Raw genomic sequence first — 22,748 nt, forward strand, 5'->3', positions numbered from 1 at the left:
TTTCAAACGTGCAAACTCGCAGCTTCTTGATCAGTCTCATGTGCAGCGTCTCGCTCAGTCTCACGCACGCTGCACGTGAGTTAACCACGTCCACTTATTTGCATGTCGCGGTATACACAGAATAAAAAAAATAGACATTTTCTACCACGGTAATGATATATACCGTCATACCGCCCCGGCCCTAACGGTTATTTTCATTACAGAAAAGCATTGTCATATATACTTGGATAGAGATTAAGTCTGTACCTTCTCATTATTCACAGGTGAGTGGCATCATCTGGTCTCTTCTTGTCTAACACAACTTCATAAACATTGCCATTGATTCAGCAAATAGATAATGCCCTCCCAAAACACTGAGCTGTAATGTGTTCTTTACAGCTTTTCTGTTTCATAAACTTCCTAAGATGTATTTCAAGCTCATGATGACTTATAAATGAGTGACTTATGTTCTGACTCAGGACTGTCATTGCAGTGTGATTACCCGCATATTTATCTGATGCTCATAGCGCAACTTATGACCCTTACATTAGAATGAACTTGTACTAAAAAGAGCTAATGAATGGTCAGAGAGATGCACAAACACATCTTCACCATATGGATGATGGATTAATGACCGCATGCTTTTTATGGCTCATCTGAACACTTACTGGGATAATATAAAATGGCACATGGGATTTGTGTGTCACCCTGCTGTGACCATCACATGCTCTGGTCTCTTCTGTTTTTCTGCTGTTAGAAGACCAGCAGACCCACTATGATTACTGTTGAAAATTATTGTATAAATTAGACAATCTATAAAGCCTTTAGTGCAGTAGTTGACCGTTCACTTTTTTTAGCCTCCTTCCTTGGTTTCCGAAAGCATTTTCCCCATTCATATTTTCCATATGGATTTTTTAAAATTTCTTGTTATAGAGTTTTAAACCAAACCAACCCGTTATGAGGTGAGTAACAACATTGCAAGCTTTGATTTAGAGCAATAAAGTATTTGACAAATGTATAAGCCTGTATTTAACGGCTTAATATATATTGACATTTACACTTTTTTGTGTGCTTGTAATTCACAGTGCTTCATTGAAGTGGGTGGGCGCTACAGCGTCCTTTTAAGCATTATTGGCTTGTTTCCATTCTCTGATTGGTGGAGACTTCTCTGCAGAATCATTGGTAATTAACCAATAGAGTATGGACTCTAAAGTTACTGCCTGCGTTGTCAGAGCAGTTGTGGTTTACATAGTACGTGAGTGCAAACACTTGTATATAGAAACACAGGATTTCAGGTGTCACTGCTTTCCAAAATGTGTCAAAACAAGGAAAGTACACAGTGCATTATCAGTGTTGCCTTTTAGGTGCGCTATAGGGAGCCTTAGAATCTCTAAAGTCAGTTCTCTCTTTCAGGTCCAACACTATCATGGCTGTCCAACAGTTATGATATAATATAATGATAATGATATAACAACAGAATATAATCTTGCTGAGGAAATTAAAGTTAGTTAAATTGTTGACGTTTTTAGAACTAGCTACCTAAATAACACATCCATGTTAATTGCACAGTTTCTTTAAAATAACTCTGTTGCCCCCTTGAGTACTGTCTGGTTTTATAGCACATGTTCTTATGAACGTGAATTCTGGGAATGTTGCTTGTGCTGTAGAGACTTTACCACATGATTGTTGGACAGGCCTACAAACACTCGCCTTCACAATGAGGCTTTGTGCTTATCTGCTTTCTAGCTGATCATGAGGATTGAATTGGACACATGACTGAACGCCTTTCCTGTGTTGTTTCACAGATGGCAAAACATGCAAAGATGTGCAGGTCCAAACACCTTTTGTCTATTTGGATAAAGTAACTATTAATGCCGTACTCAAGCTGTCTAACACACCTACAGTGCACATACACAAAGCCACCTCTGGGACAGCATGCGATACCAAATTCAGTTCTCTATCACGGCTTATATTATTGCACTCAAATGGTCAAATACACAGTTATGTCAAAATGCCTGTCTTGGCTAGTAGTCTTGTAAACATACTCTGTTATGTCTTAAGCGAACGTAAACAGTTGGGAAACATATCAGATACGAGTCAGTAGGATCCGTGAATTAGGTCTTAAAGTGACAGCAGCCTAATATAGTAAACCTGCTGCTGTCTGTCAAACAAGAAATGACAGAGAAATTCACTCATTGCTCTTGACTGAATAACTTTTGTAGCTTTAATGTAAATAATGTAATTTATTTAATGTAAAGACTATGCAGTGTTTTCTTTTTACAGACATCTTACTTGAATGTTACTGTTAAACAGATATAATGTACTGTAAGCCTACCTGAGAAACTTAAAGCACTGTTTGTGTCTTTTTTTTTTTAATCTTTGTTTTATTATATTTGTCCTATTGTTTGTAATTTGCCTGTTTGTTCATATTTTTAATTACAAAGATAAATTAAAATAACAAAAAGAACTAATCGTTCATCCCTATTTTCGTTTTTTTTTGTTTACCTGGATGTTCTTGATGTTAAGTTTTCAGGTTTATTTAACTGTATATTACCAAGTTAAGCAAAGAGTTGTTGGTCTTTAAATAGTTTATTTTATTTTTTACATTGATTTTTAAATGACATTTGTCAGATATGTGACCTTACTTTTTATGTAATACTAAAACACTGCTGTTCACTTTCAGTAGTTGTAGTGATGCTTTCTTTTCCCAGAAAGAATTTGAAACATATATATTGGCTATATTATTTTCAGTTTATTTATAAATATAATTTAAATTGATTTGACACTTAAAGCACCAACATATAACATATCGCACTATTTAACAAGATATCTATTTAACATTTTCCCTCAATATCGTACAGTCCTAGTTTAAAGTGTCTGGAATGTCAGTGTGATCGTCCAGCCTGATGGTAATGGTTAAATTTTGCAGGTTCTAATGCAGAATGGAGCTGTGGCATGCCGGAAACAGGAGGAACAAACACACAGAAACGCGCACAGCCCTGAATAAAACATGGGATGAACAACAACAAAAGTGTCATCTCTTTGTACTCGAACAGACTGGCACTTTACAACACATAAACTGGATTGTTATAATAAATACTAGCCCAAAAAATTGGAAAAGGAAATTAAAGTGATATTTTAGGTCAAATAGTTTGTATATGAGCATCTGCGTGCTGTTGATTCCCACTGAAAAGAATTTGGGCTTACTGCAGTTGGTATAAAAAAATAAACACAAAATGGACAGTTATGTACTTGCTATGTAAACCTTTTGAGCAAACAACATTATATTATGTGGACACAGGCTATTCTGATTCTAATTTTAGACATCTAGCACACACTTTAAAGATGAAACATGTCATTTTATTTCAGATGGTTTATCAAAATACTCCAGTCCTAACCTGTTGTGGTCCATGTTTGTTTGGACAAACCGTGATCACTGCCTCAAACACTCACTGATAAAATGGAGCAATGTATGATACAATGGTACAGTCTTTCACAGTACATGATCACTGTATCTTAGCTTCTAGTTGTCTTCGTATATTAAACTGGTATAAGAGGACATACTTTATTGTTTGAAAAAAATGACACTTCATCTTTAAAACCTTCAATGGAGATTCGTCAGCACGTTCACCTGTGCTCTGCATCTCATTTGACTTTGGTTTGGAATGCAAATAAAATCGTTTGTTGTAGGTCAATCACAGTGGCCTGTGTGGATGAGACTTACTCTTAGTCTGCTCCTCCTGTCCTAACTAGTTTGGCAGTGACATCTCAGTCTGCACAGCATATGGCAATAAAAGGAGGCTGTTTGCAGAACGGTCTGTACGAAGGGGAGGAAGACTGATTTGTGCTTTCATTTCACACCCGTTTCCTCTTGTTAATTGGAACTTGTATTTAGCACTGTCATTTATAACAAAAGGGTAATTTCTGGCATCATATACAGGAAAACTAGTACTCTTAGTACCCTTTGTTTCAAGAAATACTTACTTTAATTGATTGTGGTCGTACTCCTCTAGTTCCATAGGTGCTGCAGGAAAATAGTCCAAACGTAAACTTTGATTCAGTGTGATCTTGCAATGCACTTTTTTTGCTTTACTGCATGTGGCATTGAAGATATAGTACCATTTAGAAACTTGGGATCAAAAGGGTCTGCTATCCATGGCAGTCCTAAACCTGCCAAGATACCAACATAACACACACAGCAAAATATTGTCGTCTTATCGTTATCGAGAAAATCCCAGACAATATTGAGATATCATTTTTTTTGTCAATATCACACACCCCTAGTAAATAGTTGAATTAATATTATACGGTAAAGATACTTGCATTGTTACAAAAGATTTCTATTTGAAATAAATGTTCTTCTGAACGTTTTATTCATCAAAGAATCCTGAAAAAAGTATCACTTTTTCCCAGGAATTAAAGTTCTTTGGATTTCCAATTGATTGCAGAGAGGCCATGTATGAGAAATGAATGGGGTCTTGGTGCAAAAATGGCATCAAAATTAACAAAAATGTTCCTCAAATTCAAGATACAGGAGTAGAAAATGCCCCTGACTAAATCCAAGTATGACTGTTGCAATTAAAGTGAAGTGTGAAAATAAATAGTGTCGGTTGTGGCATTAGGCTACATTTAGATCAGCTCGCATTGTATTAATAAAATATTTTTACATGTTCTCTAATCACGTTTCTGTTGATTTTATGAATCAGAGGCTTTACATTGAAAACGCTCACCGAATGAATTCTGTACTCTTCTCATAAACAACGTGCAGATACTGTGCAAGTAAGAGGAGCGTTATGCAGTGCAGTCAGCTTCTTTGATTATAACAGGAGATTTTCAGAGTGTGCAGAACTTGTGCGCTTCAGTGATGGGGAACATTTTTGCTTGTTCTCTGTAATTTATTTATTCACATAATATTGAATAACATTATTGTTTTTCATGCTGCTAAGATAACCAATGTGTCACACCTCATTCTCTAGCAGTTGTCAGCGAGACTCACTAGCCGGCCTCCATTACATATGCAATACAAGAGTGGATGTCTGTTTATCATAGCAGAAGCACAACAAAGTAATGCTTCACGAAAAATAAAGCGCAGACGATGAACGAATGACAAGGAAGCACAAAAAATGTATGTACAGCACACGATAGTAATTACAAACAAGAGTTTGTTGTTAGTTGCCAACAGCACAGCAGCTCCAGACACACAATGACACTCAAACCCAGTGTTACTCCCGTGTGGAGCAGAACCAAAGCAATCACTGCGTCTGTTTTCAGGCCTTCCCTCTTAGCTCTCTCCAGCACTGGAAAGCTTTTCTAATATTAACGCGTGTCCTAAAGCTCTTGCCCAGTCCTAACCCTTCATTTTCCAGTGAATTTTTATTTTTTTATTTTTTTCCTGAGCTTTTCTCTTTTGTATTGTCTCATCTCTATTTCTGCAGTCTTTCTTCAAATCTCCCTCTTGCTCGTTCTCTCTCCTCCACCGTCATACTAATGCTGATTGGCTACACGCGTTTGTTTGTTTGTTCGTGTGTTGGTCCGACTAATTTCCAAACTGCATTTTTCAAAAATCGCTTACCCCACCTTTAATATGCATTAATCTTAATTTAATTTATACTGTGAAGACTATGGAGTGTTGATTTACATTTGATTATTACATTTCTGTACCTGAATACTACTGTCACTACCTACCCCGAAAAACTTTAAGCACCGTTTATTTAATTTGTATATCTGTTCAATTGAATTTATTTGTATTAAAAAGAAAATGGCTGTAATGCCTGGTTACCACAAAAATATCAAGAGCACAACTGTTTTCAACACTGATAATAGTAAGAAATGTTTCTTGTGCACCAATCTTCAAAAACATTTAAAAAATCTTACCAACCCTAGACAACTGAACAGTTGTGTATGTTTGTATTGTACCCCAATACAAGTGTTCCAAGTTTTTAAACGGTCACATAGAAAGATATAGTCCTATAGGGCTCATTTCAAGTCTGACTCCATCCCAAACTTTCACACACACTCTCACTCAGTAAATAGTGCACAGTCCTTCACCTCCCTAAGTAAATGATTGCTTTCCCATGATCATTCAGCAGTTAGCTGTGTTGAGATAGGCCTATCGGGCGGTTTCTCTGGCAATGGTTTCTTCTATCCCTCTCACTAATTTTTAACATACATAAATTTGAAAGGAAAAGTTCCTAAGAAAATAAACTGTTTAGTCATATTTACACACCAATTTTGCATGTTACCAAAGCCATGCCTCAGCTCTGCCGGTGTGTGGAAATGTCAAATGTACGGTGGCTGAGAAGTGCAAAACCACAATTCTGAAAACAAATCAACAATTTTTTAAACGCAATGGAAAGACTAAAAACAAATTAACAAGTTAGAGTCGGCACCGATGGCCTCGTGGTCAACGCGCCGACATGTAGCGCCGTTGCGCTCGGGCGGCCCGAGTTTGAGTCCCGGCTCGTGGACCTTTCCCGATCCCGTCCCCCATCTCTCTCCCACCTCGCTTCCTGTCAACTCTCTACTGTCCTGTCACAATAAAAGGCAAAAATCGCCACAAAAAAAAATATATACAAAAAGATAAATAATTAAGTTAGAAAACACAAACAATTCCAAAAACAACATAACAAATCAGAAAACACGACGACAAATCTGAAAACAAAATAACAAATCAGAAAATACAACGACAAGTCGGACAAAACGGAAAAGGTAGGTATATGTGGCGAATGGAATACTGACCGTTGATTGGACGAGACATCTGTCAATCAAGACATGCAGAAAGTACAGCAGACTGCGGCAGGAGAAAGTCGATTCGCGTGTGCATGTGTAAATATTAGCTATATCGTCTACGATAATAATTCTTTTTTGAATTATGTGTGAGGCTGCGAGCTGACATTATCGAGTAGGTCACTCAATTTGCAAAAAATTATTCTGCATCAGCTTTTGTCTTATAAAATATGGTAGCCTATAGTTAAGCACACAAGCAAGAGTGCCGTTTTTTCCACATGGGATATTAAGTTTATACAGATCAATAAACAAGTTCATATTGTGAATTACAATTTGTCACTCGAGGGAGACTCAACTCGGGTCGTTCGCGTCAAAAGCTAAATCTGCTGTTCTTGCTACACGACACTCTCCCACTTTACCAGATCGAGTTCTTTTATAATTTTGTCTGACCAAACCAGATAGTGGTAGGAAGATTTTAATATGATCAGCTCTAATATTTACACGCTAATCGACTTTCTTCTGCCAGATTGTGCTGTACTTTCTGCATGTCTTGATTGACAGATGTCTCGTCCAATCAGCGGTCAGGATTCCATTCGCCACATATACCTACCTTTTCCATTTTGTCTGACTTGTTGTGTTTTCTGATTTATTATTTTGCCTTAGCTCGATTCAAAATGGTAAGCTTGTAATAATGTTTTTAATTCCAGTGGTTCTGGTGGATTTCCGTGGGAAATTCGAGCATGTCTTTGCGTCATTATGTCACATCTGTACACACAAAGAAGGAGTCTCGGCTAGTAGGCTACCTTGCGTGTGAGGATGTTGGAGGTGGAGATTTATAGCCTTTTCTCACAGCACTTGATATAATTAAACTTATCAATTTAATGGCGGATCCAGAAAGGTTCAAACAACAATCACCAGTGACAACTGGAGATTCACCCGTTGTAAAATGCAAAAGACTTTGTTCGGACTTCGGAGTGGCTACAGAAAAAGAGACTGCAACCGGGCCCATGCGAAAACAAGGATAAATATCAGAAGGGCATTAAATGTCGTCACGCAATGCTGATGTTGTTAACATTAACAATTTGAGAACAAAGTATAATTTGCACGGTTTGACGTGATATGATATGCGATCGTTAGATTTAATCAGCGTGATTTACTGCAATGCTTTTTTTCCCTTAGTTGGTCAAAACAAAAGTGAATGTTACTTACTTGTTCAGATGACATTTTCCAGTGAAAATTCTTATGTTGGTCATACTTCCAAAAAGTAGAATCTGTGATTGCGAATGCCAGTATCCACACCGGCGCGGTGACTGACAGCTGCACATTCTCCTCAAAACATTGGATTCATCCGCGCTGTGCCGTGCCGAGGCACAACCCACATATTGATACATTCCCACAAGTAGATAATTCCACGAATAACTGCAACTGCAGATTTCGAACAGAGATGGCGACAAAGAGGAAAAACTACAGACTGCAGCTTTAATATACCACAGACAACCTTTTTCTGACCAAGAACCATTGGGTTCTGTAATTTATAAAAAGTGAACACTGATAATTACTACTAATGATATATTTTAATATAATTTCACCATTTCAAATGTAACGCCAAATAAAAATCAATGAAACTCAATATAAAATGTAAAAACAGTTTCTTTTAATCTGAAAAAAAAACAGTAATCTGTCTTTTGTAGTTAGGGTTAGGCTTGTGAGAGTAAACACTTGTTGTTATGTTTGGGACTGGCCAGTAACTGCCACTATGTTCAGTTATGCACTTGTAAATGAGATGAGTGGAGAGGATATCACAGTGGCATTGTGTGAGTTCAGCAAAGGAAATCAGGTCTATGTAAGTGTCTTATTGACCTGCGTGGATGAACGGAGTCACTAATGAACCTTTTCATCCGTCATCAGCCCACCTCTACTCATTAATAATTAATCTATTAATCTAATAATTAATAATCCACTGCTCTTACTATCGCTCTTGCTCACTTTCCCTTTCCCCAATTCCTGCTCTCCATCCTTCCTGACCTCATTTCTCATCTCTTTTGTATCCCACATTCTTGCCATCTTTTATCTTCTCTCTTTTTTTTGGCTAGCCTGTGTCCTTTGATTGAGAACAATAGAAAAGTCTTCCACTCTGTTGGTGCCTTTAGTGGGAGGAGTTAAGTGGTTTTAGTTTTGATTGACAGCACTGTGCACTTCAGAGGCTTTGTCTCAATGCTAAGGGGAAAGAAGAGGGAAAAGAGGGCAGGGGGTTCATTCCTAGGAACGACCCTCAGTGTAATCCTCACAGGTCATTGGATGACGAGAGAAATGTTCCCCTTTAATTTGAATTTTGTTTCAGAATAATTTTTTGTAATGTTTTGTTCTCATCACACAAAGGAGATCTAGACATTTTGACAATGACTTATAGTGCTGGTTTCCCCATTTCAGTGTGTGTTTGTCCATATGTGCACTCACCTTTTAGGGGTTTTCTTTTGTGGGGGGTGTGGGGGTTGGGGGGGGGACTGATTCGGTCAACCCCACAATCCCCTGTCCTCTTTTCTTCAGAGCTGAAAAGAAGAACCATCTTAAAGCTTTGTTTGCCCACTCCTCCCCCATCCTTGCCCCCCACCCGTGCCATCCTTTCGTTCAGAGAGAAGGAAGGAGGCCGTGAAAGGGCCATTCTGGCCAAGTAACATTTTTAAAACTTCTGTGCTGTTTTAATTTTGCATGAGCCATTAAGATGAGCGCTGTGATTGATGACAATGGGCATGTCATTAATGTTTTAAGGTCAGGAGTTTGTGCTCTTAGTTGACTTGATGTGTGTTTGCATTGTTTCTGGAAGCATTAAACATGAATACTATAAACATTGAGGGAATTAACATGATTCCCATCAGGGAGGTGCTGTAAGAGTTTAAAGATTTAAAGGGAATAAAAAAAAGAAGTTTGAAATTATAGTAATAAAATAGCCTTACTAGAATTTGAGCTATTCGCAAATAATATTTTATTTTCAAATATGCCCACATTCACTTTTAAAGTTCCCCTGTAGTCATAATTGTATCACTTAAAACTCATCTTTGATCACCAAAAGGGCATATTTAAAAATAAAATCTTGAAAAAAATATATTCATGCCTTAAAATAACTTGAATGTAACTACACCCTTGTTTAATTTAGTTTACACGGATCCATTAATATGCAAATGAGCCCCACCTCCACTGGCTCATACAGGCTCGTCTACAAGTCGATGTGTCAGAATGGTAATGCGTTTTATGTATCGCTCTCTACAACATCGGACACATAACTGTAATTAATATGATTAGCCTTTTGCTCGACAACGTTATCAAACAGCTAATAATGTGTTGCTAATGTTACACAAACCATGTTCCCATTCGTCACCTCAGAGTCCGACAGCTGCTTTCTGAAAATCAGCATCCTTAGAAACACTTTGAACAACTTAGTGGAGTATAGGTCATCATAACATCGTAATATACATCATAATTCACTTGCTATATTGCTAAATGTACCCAGTTTTTTATATCAACAGAAAAATATACCTGGATAACCTGGCTTCTCTTGAGACTCCCCTGCTTCGCAGCAGTTAATGATATGCTAAAGCCCACCGGCATGTTGACGTGATTGGTTACAATGTAGTTTGTGACATAAGAAACACCAGCAATTTCAAACCGCATTTTTGAGACTTTTTTTACTGCAGTTTTAAGGAGAAAATACTCAGCATAGCAATTGTGTTGATTATGAATTTGCTCATTGTTGTGTTTTTATATGCTTTAAGACAAACCTAGACATATAAACAACAATAAAACTTGATTTTCATCACAGGGGGTCTTTAATCGTATGTCTAATGTGTTTAAAATGCTTCTGTTAATGTCCCTGTCTCGCATTCATTTTTCAAATTACATAACTTGAATCATGTAAATAATATGGCCTGTTTTTAATTCAAAATAGCAAAATTTGACAAGTAAAATTTTGTATTACTGCATATTACTATTGGTTGTTTTAACATTTCTGTCGTGTCAAATAATTATAATTGGCCATGCTGTAAAGTAATAGAGAGGTAGAGGAAATAGAGATAGTGTGATAGTGAGAGTTGCATCTGTTTGTCAGTGTAGTCGGGTGTTTATATTCATCTCCTTCTGGCTCTTAAAGGGGCTATATGCTTTTTTCTGAAATTTAAACTCGCGACTGACACCTGTGGCCAAAAAACGGAACTGCTCTTCCTTTCTGCTCGCTCTCGTACGTGCACACTTCACAAGTCATCCGCTGCAAAGAAGTCAACATTATGTTTACAGAGGTAAGAACAGTCAAATACATATATTGTTTGAGAAACTAAGTTTGTTTGCTGACTAGCGGTGGTGGCAGAGTGATCTGAAACGTTTAACATGAACCCGCTTGACGTCACATCCGCAGACAACGCGCGAAAAATCCGACCCGACAGAAAATAGGAAAAATAGGATACAGGCTTATAGGTGCACCCACTGTGAGCTGACAAGGTGTCAGTATGCTCATCAGGAGATGTTTGAGTCATACATGGTCAAATAAAAAGGCTATTGTTACGTTTATTTTGGGGAAACAGTTGCATATAGCCCCTTTAAAACATTACAGTCTTGTCGTCTTCCGTGCAGTCTGTTTCAAGGATGAAATGATGTTTAGTAATGTTGCAGACGAAGGGGTTAACTCTAATGGTTTAATTGGAGAAAGTCATGGGGTAAGCAGTCACTTGACTAACACACAGCAGCCTCTGTGCTGACCTGGACACCGAGCCAACATATTCCACCCCCCATCTTACTCCTCTTTTCTCCATCTCTATATGCATGGGTGCCTTGCTCAGACAGAAGAAGAAAATGTTAGTTTATGGTTTGATTTAATTTTCAGCTTTTGTGTTCATGTCACATAAACAAGGACAGTTCAGGCTGTAAAATATATTTTTTTGCACTCTGCCTGGGTGTAATCACTGTAAGTGACCTTGAGCTGCTGTTAGATGGGAGAACTCCAACAATCACATTCTCATTAAGGACAATTTCCCTTGTGCTTTGAATGCGTATTTAAATGTGCAGTGTGTGATTCTGTGCCTCTTGTGGCAACAAGCAGAATTACTAAAATGATGGCTTTTTTCAAAAAATATTCCCTTCTACCATTGGTCAGACAACAGACAATCCCACCCCAAACTCACGCTATTGGTTGAGCCAATGTTGCTGTCTCATACTGGTAAAAAATGAAAGTTGGAAATAGAAATGGGAAAAAATTAAACTTCAGCCTTTGATATATGCAGCATGTTTTATTAATTGTTCACAATATCTTTAGTGCCTTATTGCATTTAAAACTGTTGCTACATAAAAATAAGGACACATTGTCATTAAAACAAATTAATTATGTGCCATCCATCTACTTGAAGATATTGTCCCTTACATAGTGCTGAACTAAATAGTTGTCCTCTGATTACTCTGCAGTGATATGGTGAACAGCATGTCCTGAACACTGTATTGACCAATCAGAAGCCTGAACTGTCTGTTTTATAAACGCTCCAGACTGCGTTTACTGTAAATGGTCACATTTTGAGACCTTTTTTTCATTCTGATGTGACAAACTTTTCGCATCAGAACTCTTTTTAAACATGTGCTGCACTGCTATTTAGGTGTATGAGAAACATCAAGTGTCAAAACCTTCCAAAAGCAGAACAAATATAGCTCTACCTGTTAGAACTGTGCCACACTGTCCCCTGCCTCAGCGCTACAAATCAGGTGCTGGTGTCATAGCTGTAGATTTTGGTGGCACTGGTGCCAATGCTCTCTTATGTTAGTCTGGAGGCCTGACTTTGCTTGGTGGATAATTACTGTTATAATTTATTACTGTTGCTGTTGTTTTATAGACATCCTTTTTTTTTTACATTTAAAGCGACACTCTGCTTTGTAAAGTGAATTATCATGGCTTATTTAAACCCACTGTTCCGCATGGTCAGAATACCTGTAACGTGTGTGTGTGTTTTCTGCTGTCTGAAACTAGCAGCTGCAGACAGTCAGTGCACTTGACATGAAGCGAGTTTGGATTAACATCACACTTTTTGACCGTTGGGGGACGAGGGCGCAACGAGGGCGCATAAGGGGCGCTTGCGAGCACCCTTCTTAAACCTAAAATGACAAATGGGACACCCTACGATCTTTTGGACTGAACGACATGCGCAAGTCCACAAGACTGCAAGTGCATATGAAGTGTGCCAGGGTGATGATGACTGACATTTGTTCTGTTTAGTGAAGTTTATGGAACAGATCGATGCTGAATGTCTTTGCATTAGTTTGCATTTGCACCTGTTGTCCATTCACAGAGAAACGCAATTGTCAGAGGGACATGAGGCATGTCTGACCACCAAGTCTGTTCACACACAGGGTACGCAGATGGATTACTGGACAGTGAAAAGAGTGTCTTTTTGAGTGTTGTAGATTGGTAACTATATGGTCTTGGGCTTGCCTGGCATCTGGCTGCAGTGATGAATGGGCTGCTTTGTGTGCGTTTATAATCAGGCCTTCACTAGAGAGCTTCCTCCCCTCTGATAGACCTCATGGCTCCCACTCAAGACGGCCTGACTAGCAGTCGACAGTCAGGCTCCCGCTGGCCATGCTCTGCTCATCTCCCAATGTGTTGATAATTGAAGGAAGTTAGTGCTGGTATGTGTTTTGTTGGCCTCTGTGTGAGGGCATCTCCGTGTTTTCCCGTGAGTTGGTGTGTAGTTCAACCATGTGTCATCACGCCACTTGTTTTAATTATTTCAGTCCTGTATGCAGCAGCTGTACTGAGTTTATTGCTTGATGCGTATGTATATTTTGGTCTTGTTTCTTACCAGGCTCACATTTCCCATCGCTTAGTCATGCGTCACCTGCCACCATGGCTCCCCACAAAGAACCACTGAGGTAAACAATAGAAGACTGTTTCCTCTCAAATGATGCTGATGATTAATCACCGATTGATTAATTGGCGATAATTTAATCAAAACTTATTTATGGTCTATTAAGCAAGGTTATCATTAGAGTGCGTATTTTTGGGGTGCGGCACAGCTCGATGTGATTGAAACCTTGAAAGTGGATGGATGGATGGATATATGAGGTTGCCTAATTTTAAAAGTGTGATCTAAGATTCTTTTATGAGAGAATCATCGTTCTTCAAAGAAAAAAAGAAAATAAATTCTTGAGTTTTAGTAGTTTTATCTTATGCATGTGTAAATCATTGTTTGTCATCTTGAATTCCCTAGGAAGTCTGCTGAAGCCCCAATCACATTGTTCTCATCCTTCATTATTTTGCATCCATTTTCTCTTTTTACAAAGAGTTTCAATGTTTTGTTCTTTTGTACCAGTGAATCAGAATTTCTGTTCAGAGACAACAAGCAACCACACACACACACCGCAGTATCAGCCTTGTTCTTGGCAGTACATAGTAAGCCCTCTGTTGGTGCTGTTCAGCAGCAAGCCTAGCACGCAGAGAGGAGAGGGCATGATGGGCCGCGGCAGCAGGAATGTACTGAATGTGACCAGCTAACAAGCGAGCTCTTGATAGAGAAGCCTGGTGTTCAATCACTGACACGCTCACTTTTGCTTTCCTTTAACATGATTGTTAGTTGTTTAGAGAAGTGTGTGAAGATGAGCTGTTGTCAGATTGTTGAGTGGTGGTCACTACTTAAGTATGCAAGATGTTACCTTCAAGTCAAAAGAAACTAGTTTTGCTAATTTGAATATCATTGGTCTTCTCAATTTTTTTGTCAAACTGTCATTTACAATTGAAGTGGACAAGTGGAGGAATGCCTGTGTAAATGAATGACTGTATAATAGCTTGTTGTAAATCTGCCATTTATCCATTGTTTTTCACCATGCAGTTAGTCTAGTTGTGCATGACCCATCTGGATTTTTCATTGTTATCAGCCACCCTGGTTTCTACAAATCTGTCAGAATATAATGCCTGTTATGCAAAAAAAAGTGCATTTACTGTTATGTCAGATACCAATTTTCCTGTAGTTATTTTTCACATTTCATGAGCAATAACCAATTGACATGAGCTCTTAAAGGGGAGGCGCTCTTCAAGAGAGTGCTCTTAAAGTGGCTGTTCACCGCAAAATGAAAATTATCATTTGATCAGCCTCATGTTGTTTCAATCCTGTATGGTTGTCATTTCCTCTGTGGAACCATAAAAGAAGATAGTTTGAGTTTGTTTTATTTGTTTTGTTTTTGTCTATAAAATGGAAGTCAGTGGTCAGCAAAATGGTTCTTTCGAATATCATCTTTTGTGTTCTGCAGAAGATAGAAAGCCATGCAGGTTTGGAAGTATGAAAGTAAATAAATTGATTTATTTTGGGGTGAACTGTCCCTTCTAAGGGTTTAATCTTTGCTGTAATATGTTGCCATCACTTTAAGTAAGTGCTAAATGAATATTTAAATCTTAAAATTGGAAAAACAAATAAATATCCAATATTAGCCGATAGCCAATAACTGTTATGGAACCTATATACACTCACCGGCCACTTTATTAGGTACACCTTGCTAGTACTGGGTTGGATCCCCTTTTTTTCTCTTGCAGCAGAGAAGCTGTATACAGGAATCGCTGACAATTCCGTGATGGGCCCACGGAAGAATTCTGTGAAATGAACACGGCCCCTTAAGTTAAGGAAAAGGTTGTGGGTGGGCTTACGTTTCCATGACACGTGGGACAACAACGGGATGGTTGGGTTAAGGAAAAGAACAATGTGACGGTTGGGTTTAGGAAAAAAAGAATGGGACGGTTGGGTTTAGGAAACTTGACACGCGGGACACGATCCCCAGTCTCCTGGGTGAAAGTCCCGTGTTGTTTGACCCATCCACTACCCCAACCAGCCGGATTTTCGGCCTTTCATACTACTCGCTACCGTAGTCGCTCTTAATGCTACGGAATCGTGCTGACCAACCGTGCTGACCAAAAAAAAACAGATAAGCGTGTCCGTGTACACGAATCAATAGATTAAATTGCGTGACCATTTCACGAACTGCCGTGAGACTGGGCTGGTCTGACAGGGTGGGGGCGTGGCATCATGATGTTGGCTCTCCATCGTGATGTCGGTCAGATGGACGATGATATCAGAAATAAAAGCATAAATAATCCTTTTAAAATCACTGGAGGACAAGAACAGTTTAACCTTTGCTATTGATCTTAAATGGAAGAAACAAGATTTTACCACTGAATTGATCTGTTTGTCAAATTTCAAAGAACTGTCAAATTGGACACCAAGGTTCTTCACTACAGATTTACAGAAAGGGGCTAACTCACCCAAGTCAAAAGAGTTTTGAGTGTCAGGGGCCCCGAACCAGATTTCAGTTTTACTTTCATTCAGATTCAGAAAATGTTGTGACATCCAAGATTTAACTTCTTGTAAACATCTCAATAGTGACTCAAAATAACTTTTGTCCTGTTTTCGCAATGGTAAATACACCTGAGTGTCATCTGCGTAACAATGAAAGGATACTCCATGCTTGTGAAAAATAGAACCTAAGGGAAAGCATATATAACGAAAACAAAACTTGGCCAAGAATGGGTCCTTGTGGAACCCCACTAGACAATGTGACAACTTTAGAATGATGTTGACCAAAATGAACTGAAAACGTCCTATTAAAAAGGAAGGATCTGAACCAATCGAGTGCCATGCCCGAATTCCCACTGTCTTTTCTAGGTGGGAGACTAGGATATTGTGATCAATGGTATCAATGGTACAAACGCTGCACTAAGATCTAGTAAAACTAAAACCACTGAGCTGCCAGAATCAATCGAAATCAAGATATCATTTAGAACTTTCAACAAGGCCGTTTCTGTACTATGATTTGATCAGCTCAGAGACGCTCTTCTGCAGACCTCGGTTGTAACGAGTACTTATTTGAATTACTGTTGTATTTCTATCACCTTGAACCAGTCTGGCCATTCTCCTCTGACGTCTGTTATCAACAAGGCATTTTCGCCCACAGAGCTGCCGCTCACTGTATATTTTCTCTTTTACTTACCATTCTCTGTAAACCCTAGAGATGGTTGTGCTTGTGCATGAATAATCCCAGTAGATCAGTAGAGTTCTGAAACACTTAGACCAGCTGGTACCAACACCACCACGTTCAAAGTCACTTAAATCACCTTTCTTCCCAATTCTGATGCTCAGTTTGAACTTCAGCATGTCACCCTTGATCATGTCTACATGTCTAATGCTGCATTCACACCATGTTGTAATTACCGTAGTCTCAAGTTGACAGTACCTGACATTATATTCAAAGCTGTTCATGTCCTCAGACTGGGAATTATGCGTTTCTATGGCACCACTATTGTGTAATTGAATTGTGGTAATTATGACACGGTGTGACTGTGAACACATCTTAACTGCATTGAGTTGCTGCAATGTAATTGGCTGATTAGATATTTAAGTTAAAAAGCAGTTGACGGGTGTACCTAATAAAGTGACCAGTGGGTGTATATGTGCTTCACTTGATGAACTAGTCTGGCCAGTAAGTGTGTAAATGTCTAATTCGTACTCTTTACCTCCCTTTCAGCCTTTCTTCAAACTGCACAATTTGCGAAAGCTGGGCCTCAGTGACAACGAGATTCAAAAATTGCCACCCGAAGTTGCTAACTTCACACAGCTGGTGGAGCTGGACATCTCCAGAAATGGTATGCAAACCCTCCTTAAGTGCCTTGTTCTGGAAAAATAGACCTGCTCTCTCAGTTTAACTGCTCCCATCTAGAGATATTTACATACTTTCTTGCACATCCTGTATGTTTCCGTATACAGAGCATTGGAATGTTTTCTTTGAGCCACGTCTATTTAAAAAATGTACATCAATTTTAACGCCCAATTGTCTTCTCGTGTGCCTCTCACAGCCCGAGGCTCATTCACAGTCTCAGGATTGACTGTGTGAATGTTGAGCATGTTGGTCTGTATTTAGACTATGCAGTGTTATATTCTGCAACTCAGCAAATGAAGCACCTCTCGCTGGGTCCTTTTTGTGGCTCGGATCCCATATAACACACATACAGACAACTCTCACCACAGTCAAATCACCCTCTCCTCCCTTTCTTTCAGTCCATCTGGTAGCCATTATTAAGAAGCCTGAAAAAGTGCTTATTTTGTCTTGACACTCCTTTCATTATATCTTGCTGACTTTGTGTCTCTCTCTCTCTCTCTCTCTCTCTCTCTCTCTCTCTCTCTCTCTCTCTCTCTCTCTCTCTCTCTCTCTTTCTTTCTGTCTCAGATATTTCTGAGATTCCTGAAAACATTAAATTATGTCAGGCCTTGGAGATTGCAGACTTCAGCGGAAACCCCTTGACCAGGTTAGTGGGTTGGAGGAACCCCCAAATCCCTCAAAGCACTGGCTCATATCAAATGAAGGTGTAGAAAAGTTGGGAAGGGAGAAGAAATATTGACATTAAAACATGGTTACAAATGATCATATGTCTTGTTAAAATGCTGTAATGTTATTTTTATAGCATATGAGAGTGTAGCAGACTCTTTGTTCGGGTCAGTCAGTGTACACGGCCATTGGAGGATGTCAACTATTCATCACACGAGTGCTTCCTACTCCTTATTTACATTTAAGCAGGAAGACTGGAGTGCTGCTGCTAGTGGTAACTGCTTTTACAGTTCAAGCCTTTTCCATTGTGTCTCATTTTCTTTTTGTCTCTCGGGTCTCAGGTTGCCTGATGGCTTCACACAGCTCAGAGGACTGGCTCACCTATCACTCAATGACGTGTCGCTGCAGTCTCTACCCAATGACATAGGAAAGTAAGTCAATATGAACATGCAGGTGGTCTGCCAGTTATTGTGTCCCTTCCCCAGTAAAATGTATTAAGTTAAATTTAAATGTATTTGACACTGCAAAGTCATTGAAGTCAGGATAAAACAGAAGTAACAACAGATATTTTCTTCTGTATTGTCGTACATTCGAATGTAACAGATTATCAGATACAAAATAGAGGACAGGGACTTTGTTCTGTCCATACGCTGATTTCACGCAGCCGTTATTTTGAAATCGAAAGCGAGGCTCCAGTGGGAAGAAAAAGTCGTGAATGCGATGGCGTATTGTTGTGTTTAATGTTGTGTCAATTCTAAAACTGTACATACATTTCATTCATACTTTAGACTATATACAGTGAAATTCATTTATAAATACATTTTTTTTATACAGTGAGGAAAATAAGTATTTGAACACCCTGCTATTTTGCAAGTTCTCCCACTTGTAAATCATGGAGTGGTCTGAAATTGTCATCGTAGGTGCATGTCCACTGTGAGAGACATAATCTAAAAATCTATCAGCTAGAATTCTGACCCTCAAAGACCTGTTAGTCTGCCTTTAAAATGTCCACCTCCACTCCATTTATTATCCTAAATTAGATGCACCTGTTTGAGGTCGTTAGCTGCATAAAGACACCTGTCCACCCCATACAATCAGTAAGAATCCAACTACTAACATGGCCAAGACCAAAGAGCTGTCCAAAGACACTAGAGACAAAATTGTACACCTCCACAAGGCTGGAAAGGGCTACGGGGAAATTGCCAAGCAGCTTGGTGAAAAAAGGTCCACTGTTGGAGCAATCATTAGAAAATGGAAGAAGCTAAACATGACTGTCAATCTCCCTCGGACTGGGGCTCCATGCAAGATCTCACCTCGTGGGGTCTCAATGATCCTAAGAAAGGTGAGAAATCAGCCCAGAACTACACGGGAGGAGCTGGTCAATGACCTGAAAAGAGCTGGGACCACTGTTTCCAAGGTTACTGTTGGTAATACACTAAGACGTCATGGTTTGAAATCATGCATGGCACGGAAGGTTCCCCTGCTTAAACCAGCACATGTCAAGGCCCGTCTTAAGTTTGCCAATGACCATTTGGATGATCCAGAGGAGTCATGGGAGAAAGTCATGTGGTCAGATGAGACCAAAATATAACTTTTTGGTCATAATTCCACTAAACGTGTTTGGAGGAAGAAGAATGATGAGTACCATCCCAAGAACACCATCCCTACTGTGAAGCATGGGGGTGGTAGCATCATGCTTTGGGGGTGTTTTTCTGCTCATGGGACAGGGCGACTGCACTGTATTAAGGAGAGGAGGACCAGGGCCATGTATTGTGAGATTTTTAGAGCAGTTTCCCTCAGTTAGAGCATTGAAGATGGGTCGAGGCTGGGTCTTCCAACATGACAATGACCCGAAGCACACAGCCAGGATAACCAAGGAGTGGCTCTGTAAGAAGCATATCAAGGTTCTGGCGTGGCCTAGCCAGTCTCCAGACCTAAACCCAATAGAGAATCTTTGGAGGGAGCTCAAACTCCGTGTTTCTCAGCGACAGCCCAGAAACCTGACTGATCTAGAGAAGATCTGTGTGGAGGAGTGGGCCAAAATCCCTCCTGCAGTGTGTGCAAACCTGGTGAAAAACTACAGGAAACGTTTGACCTCTGTAATTGCAAACAAAGGCTACTGTACCAAATATTAACATTGATTTTCTCAGGTGTTCAAATACTTATTTGCAGCTGTATCATACAAATAAATAGTTAAAAAATCATACATTGTGATTTCTGGATTTTTTTTTTTAGATTATGTCTCTCACAGTGGACATGCACCTATGATGACAATTTCAGACCCCTCCATGATTTCTAAGTGGGAGAACTTGCAAAATAGCAGGGTGTTCAAATATTATTTTCCTCACTGTATATATAATTCAGAAAGTAAAATAAGAAGCAGGAATGAACTATATACATATACTATATTGGATATTAACATCCAATAGTGTAAATCGTGGCAGCAGCTTCAGGTTGGTAGTCCAAAGGCATTGTTGTTTATCTTTACTTCCAGCGTTCTTCCCACCGGAGCCTCACTTTCGATTTCAAAATGGCGGCTGCGTGAAATCAGCGTATTGGTTGTAGATTACCTTTTGGTAATATGGGTGTTTCACTCAAAAATGAATGCAAGCTTGCAGTTGATTGTGGAGAGACGGGGTTTTAAGCGAACTTTAGAGAAGTCTTGGAGAAGACCATCGTTTTTACCAGATGATCAGGTTGACATTTTGATTAAATATTATGAGGTCAAAATTTCGATTAACCTGTACATGGATGAATCGTTCACAATAGGATTTATAACATGCTTTTAGAAAATAGATAGGGAATTTTCATTCCATGCTGACTTTAAAATCATTATAGATGTACAAAGCAGGCATCATAATATGTTTCAGTTATGTCATACATTTATATGGTCCTGTATGCTTTTATGCAATATGTAACAAAAGGTATGGATAAAAGGAATGTGCATCTGAGAGGAATACATGTGCATGTTATTTTAGAATATTTAAAATGTCTGTATTATAATTACAAAAGGCAGTGAGAATTATAAAATAAAGCAGGCATCCTATCTACATACAGACACAATCTCATTTCGCACATGTACACATCTCATTTTGACCACCGTTGATGTCGTACAGATGGCAGAGCCCATTACTCTTCCAAATCAAGTGACACACCACTCAGTCTCGTCTCTTTCTTTTTCTCCTCTCAGCTTGTCAAACCTGGTGACTCTAGAGCTGAGGGAGAATCTACTGAAATCTTTACCCTCGTGAGTATTTTCCCAATAAACTGCCGTCATTAGATCCACAGTGCTCATGCTCTGAATTTACCCCCACAATCTTTTTAATGAATGCAAAGCAAATGACATCAAATGTGAAATGTCTCTATCATCCTCTAGCTCTCTTTCCTTCCTGGTTAAACTGGAACAGCTAGATCTGGGCAGCAATGTACTGGAAGTTTTGGTAAGAAACAGACAGTTTCTGGTCATATTTACAGCAGTCCTGAGATCAATTTAGTTGTTTTAGCTGTTAAACACATGGATGCCATGTTTTCAAGTTTATTTAGAGCATGTTATTTTTGTTTGCCCCAGTGGATCTCTGATTATCATTTCCTTTACTGAACTAACACCTGAGCACCTGCTGAGGAAAATATAGTTTAATATTATAATTTTTTTGCTGCTTTTCATATAATTCCTCTTTTTTTCCATGTCCTGTGTCTTTAATCTGCTTTCTTTTTATATTTCTTCCATTCAGCCTGACACACTTGGGGCACTGCCCAATCTTCGTGAGCTATGGTTGGACAGAAACCAGCTCTCCTCACTACCTCCTGTAAGTATAGACAGCTTCTGATTGGCTGATTATCATATGGGTCATTTGTCTGGATGATGTTACATATCTAGTTTAAATTCATGCAGATGTTGTCCTTTTCAAACTTTGTTTACCTTCGGTGCAGTTGATTGCATTTGGCATGTGCCTGTTCTGCTGATAACTGGAGTGGAAAGTAAAGTGCCTTAATTCACTTTCGGCTGACTGAAAGATGACCTGTGTGTTTAACAGGAGCTGGGAAACCTGCGGCAGCTGGTTTGCTTGGACGTGTCAGAAAACCGTCTTTCAGAGCTTCCCACAGAGATCAGCGGCCTTATTGCCCTCACAGACCTGCTGCTCTCCGAGAACGTTCTCGAAGTCTTGCCGGACAGCATTGGTGAAACTCTATATCCCTCTTACAAACATCAATAAATACTAGATTGTGCTTGATTTTGTATAGAGACATAGCTGCGTTACAATAAACACATTGTCCTGCCTCTTCATCTTACTGAAAACAATGTGCTGCCCAGTCTAAATGAAATCAGCACCTATATGGTGACAACCTCACCTTTACTCAAAATTATCGCTTTTTGATTTCAGTCTGCTACATTATATGCTCACTGGATATTGACATTTAACTTATTAACTTATTAATGTTGTGATTAGCCTTGTGAACATTTTGAAAAATGCTAGTTTGTCAATCTTCCCTTGAGGAGACAATGAAAATGATAAAATAGTTGGTTTCTTTTAGGACAATAAGGCACAATTCTAGTACTGTAAAAGTGTGCAAATTGGCAAATTAGAACTTTTTTTTTAAACCATTATGGTCTTAGTTGATTTTTAAAATTCTGTTTCTCTTTGCTCTAATCCACTGAGAAACATGTTTCTGTTGATTTGAGAATCACAGCACTGCCCTCTAGTGTCAAT

The 22,748-nt window shown here is 39.0% G+C and overlaps 1 protein-coding gene across 44 annotated transcripts in view; it reads left to right on the top strand.

Moving 5' to 3' along the window:
- The window catches only part of scrib (scribble planar cell polarity protein), a 106,231-nt gene that overhangs the window by 41,172 nt on the left and 42,311 nt on the right, over window positions 1-22,748 (top strand). For all 44 annotated transcript variants that reach the window (XM_084110089.1, XM_084110099.1, XM_084110111.1 and 41 more), the window contains exons 2-8: window positions 17,242-17,359; window positions 17,941-18,019; window positions 18,381-18,470; window positions 21,230-21,286; window positions 21,416-21,479; window positions 21,771-21,845; window positions 22,074-22,218. In XM_084110089.1, the coding sequence (XP_083966215.1) occupies window positions 17,242-17,359; window positions 17,941-18,019; window positions 18,381-18,470; window positions 21,230-21,286; window positions 21,416-21,479; window positions 21,771-21,845; window positions 22,074-22,218 (628 nt within the window). The remainder of the gene's footprint in view (window positions 1-17,241; window positions 17,360-17,940; window positions 18,020-18,380; window positions 18,471-21,229; window positions 21,287-21,415; window positions 21,480-21,770; window positions 21,846-22,073; window positions 22,219-22,748) is intronic.

Source organism: Abramis brama, assembly GCF_963993115.1.
Source record: "Abramis brama genome assembly, chromosome: 3".
Classification (NCBI taxonomy): Eukaryota; Metazoa; Chordata; class Actinopteri; order Cypriniformes; family Leuciscidae; genus Abramis; species Abramis brama.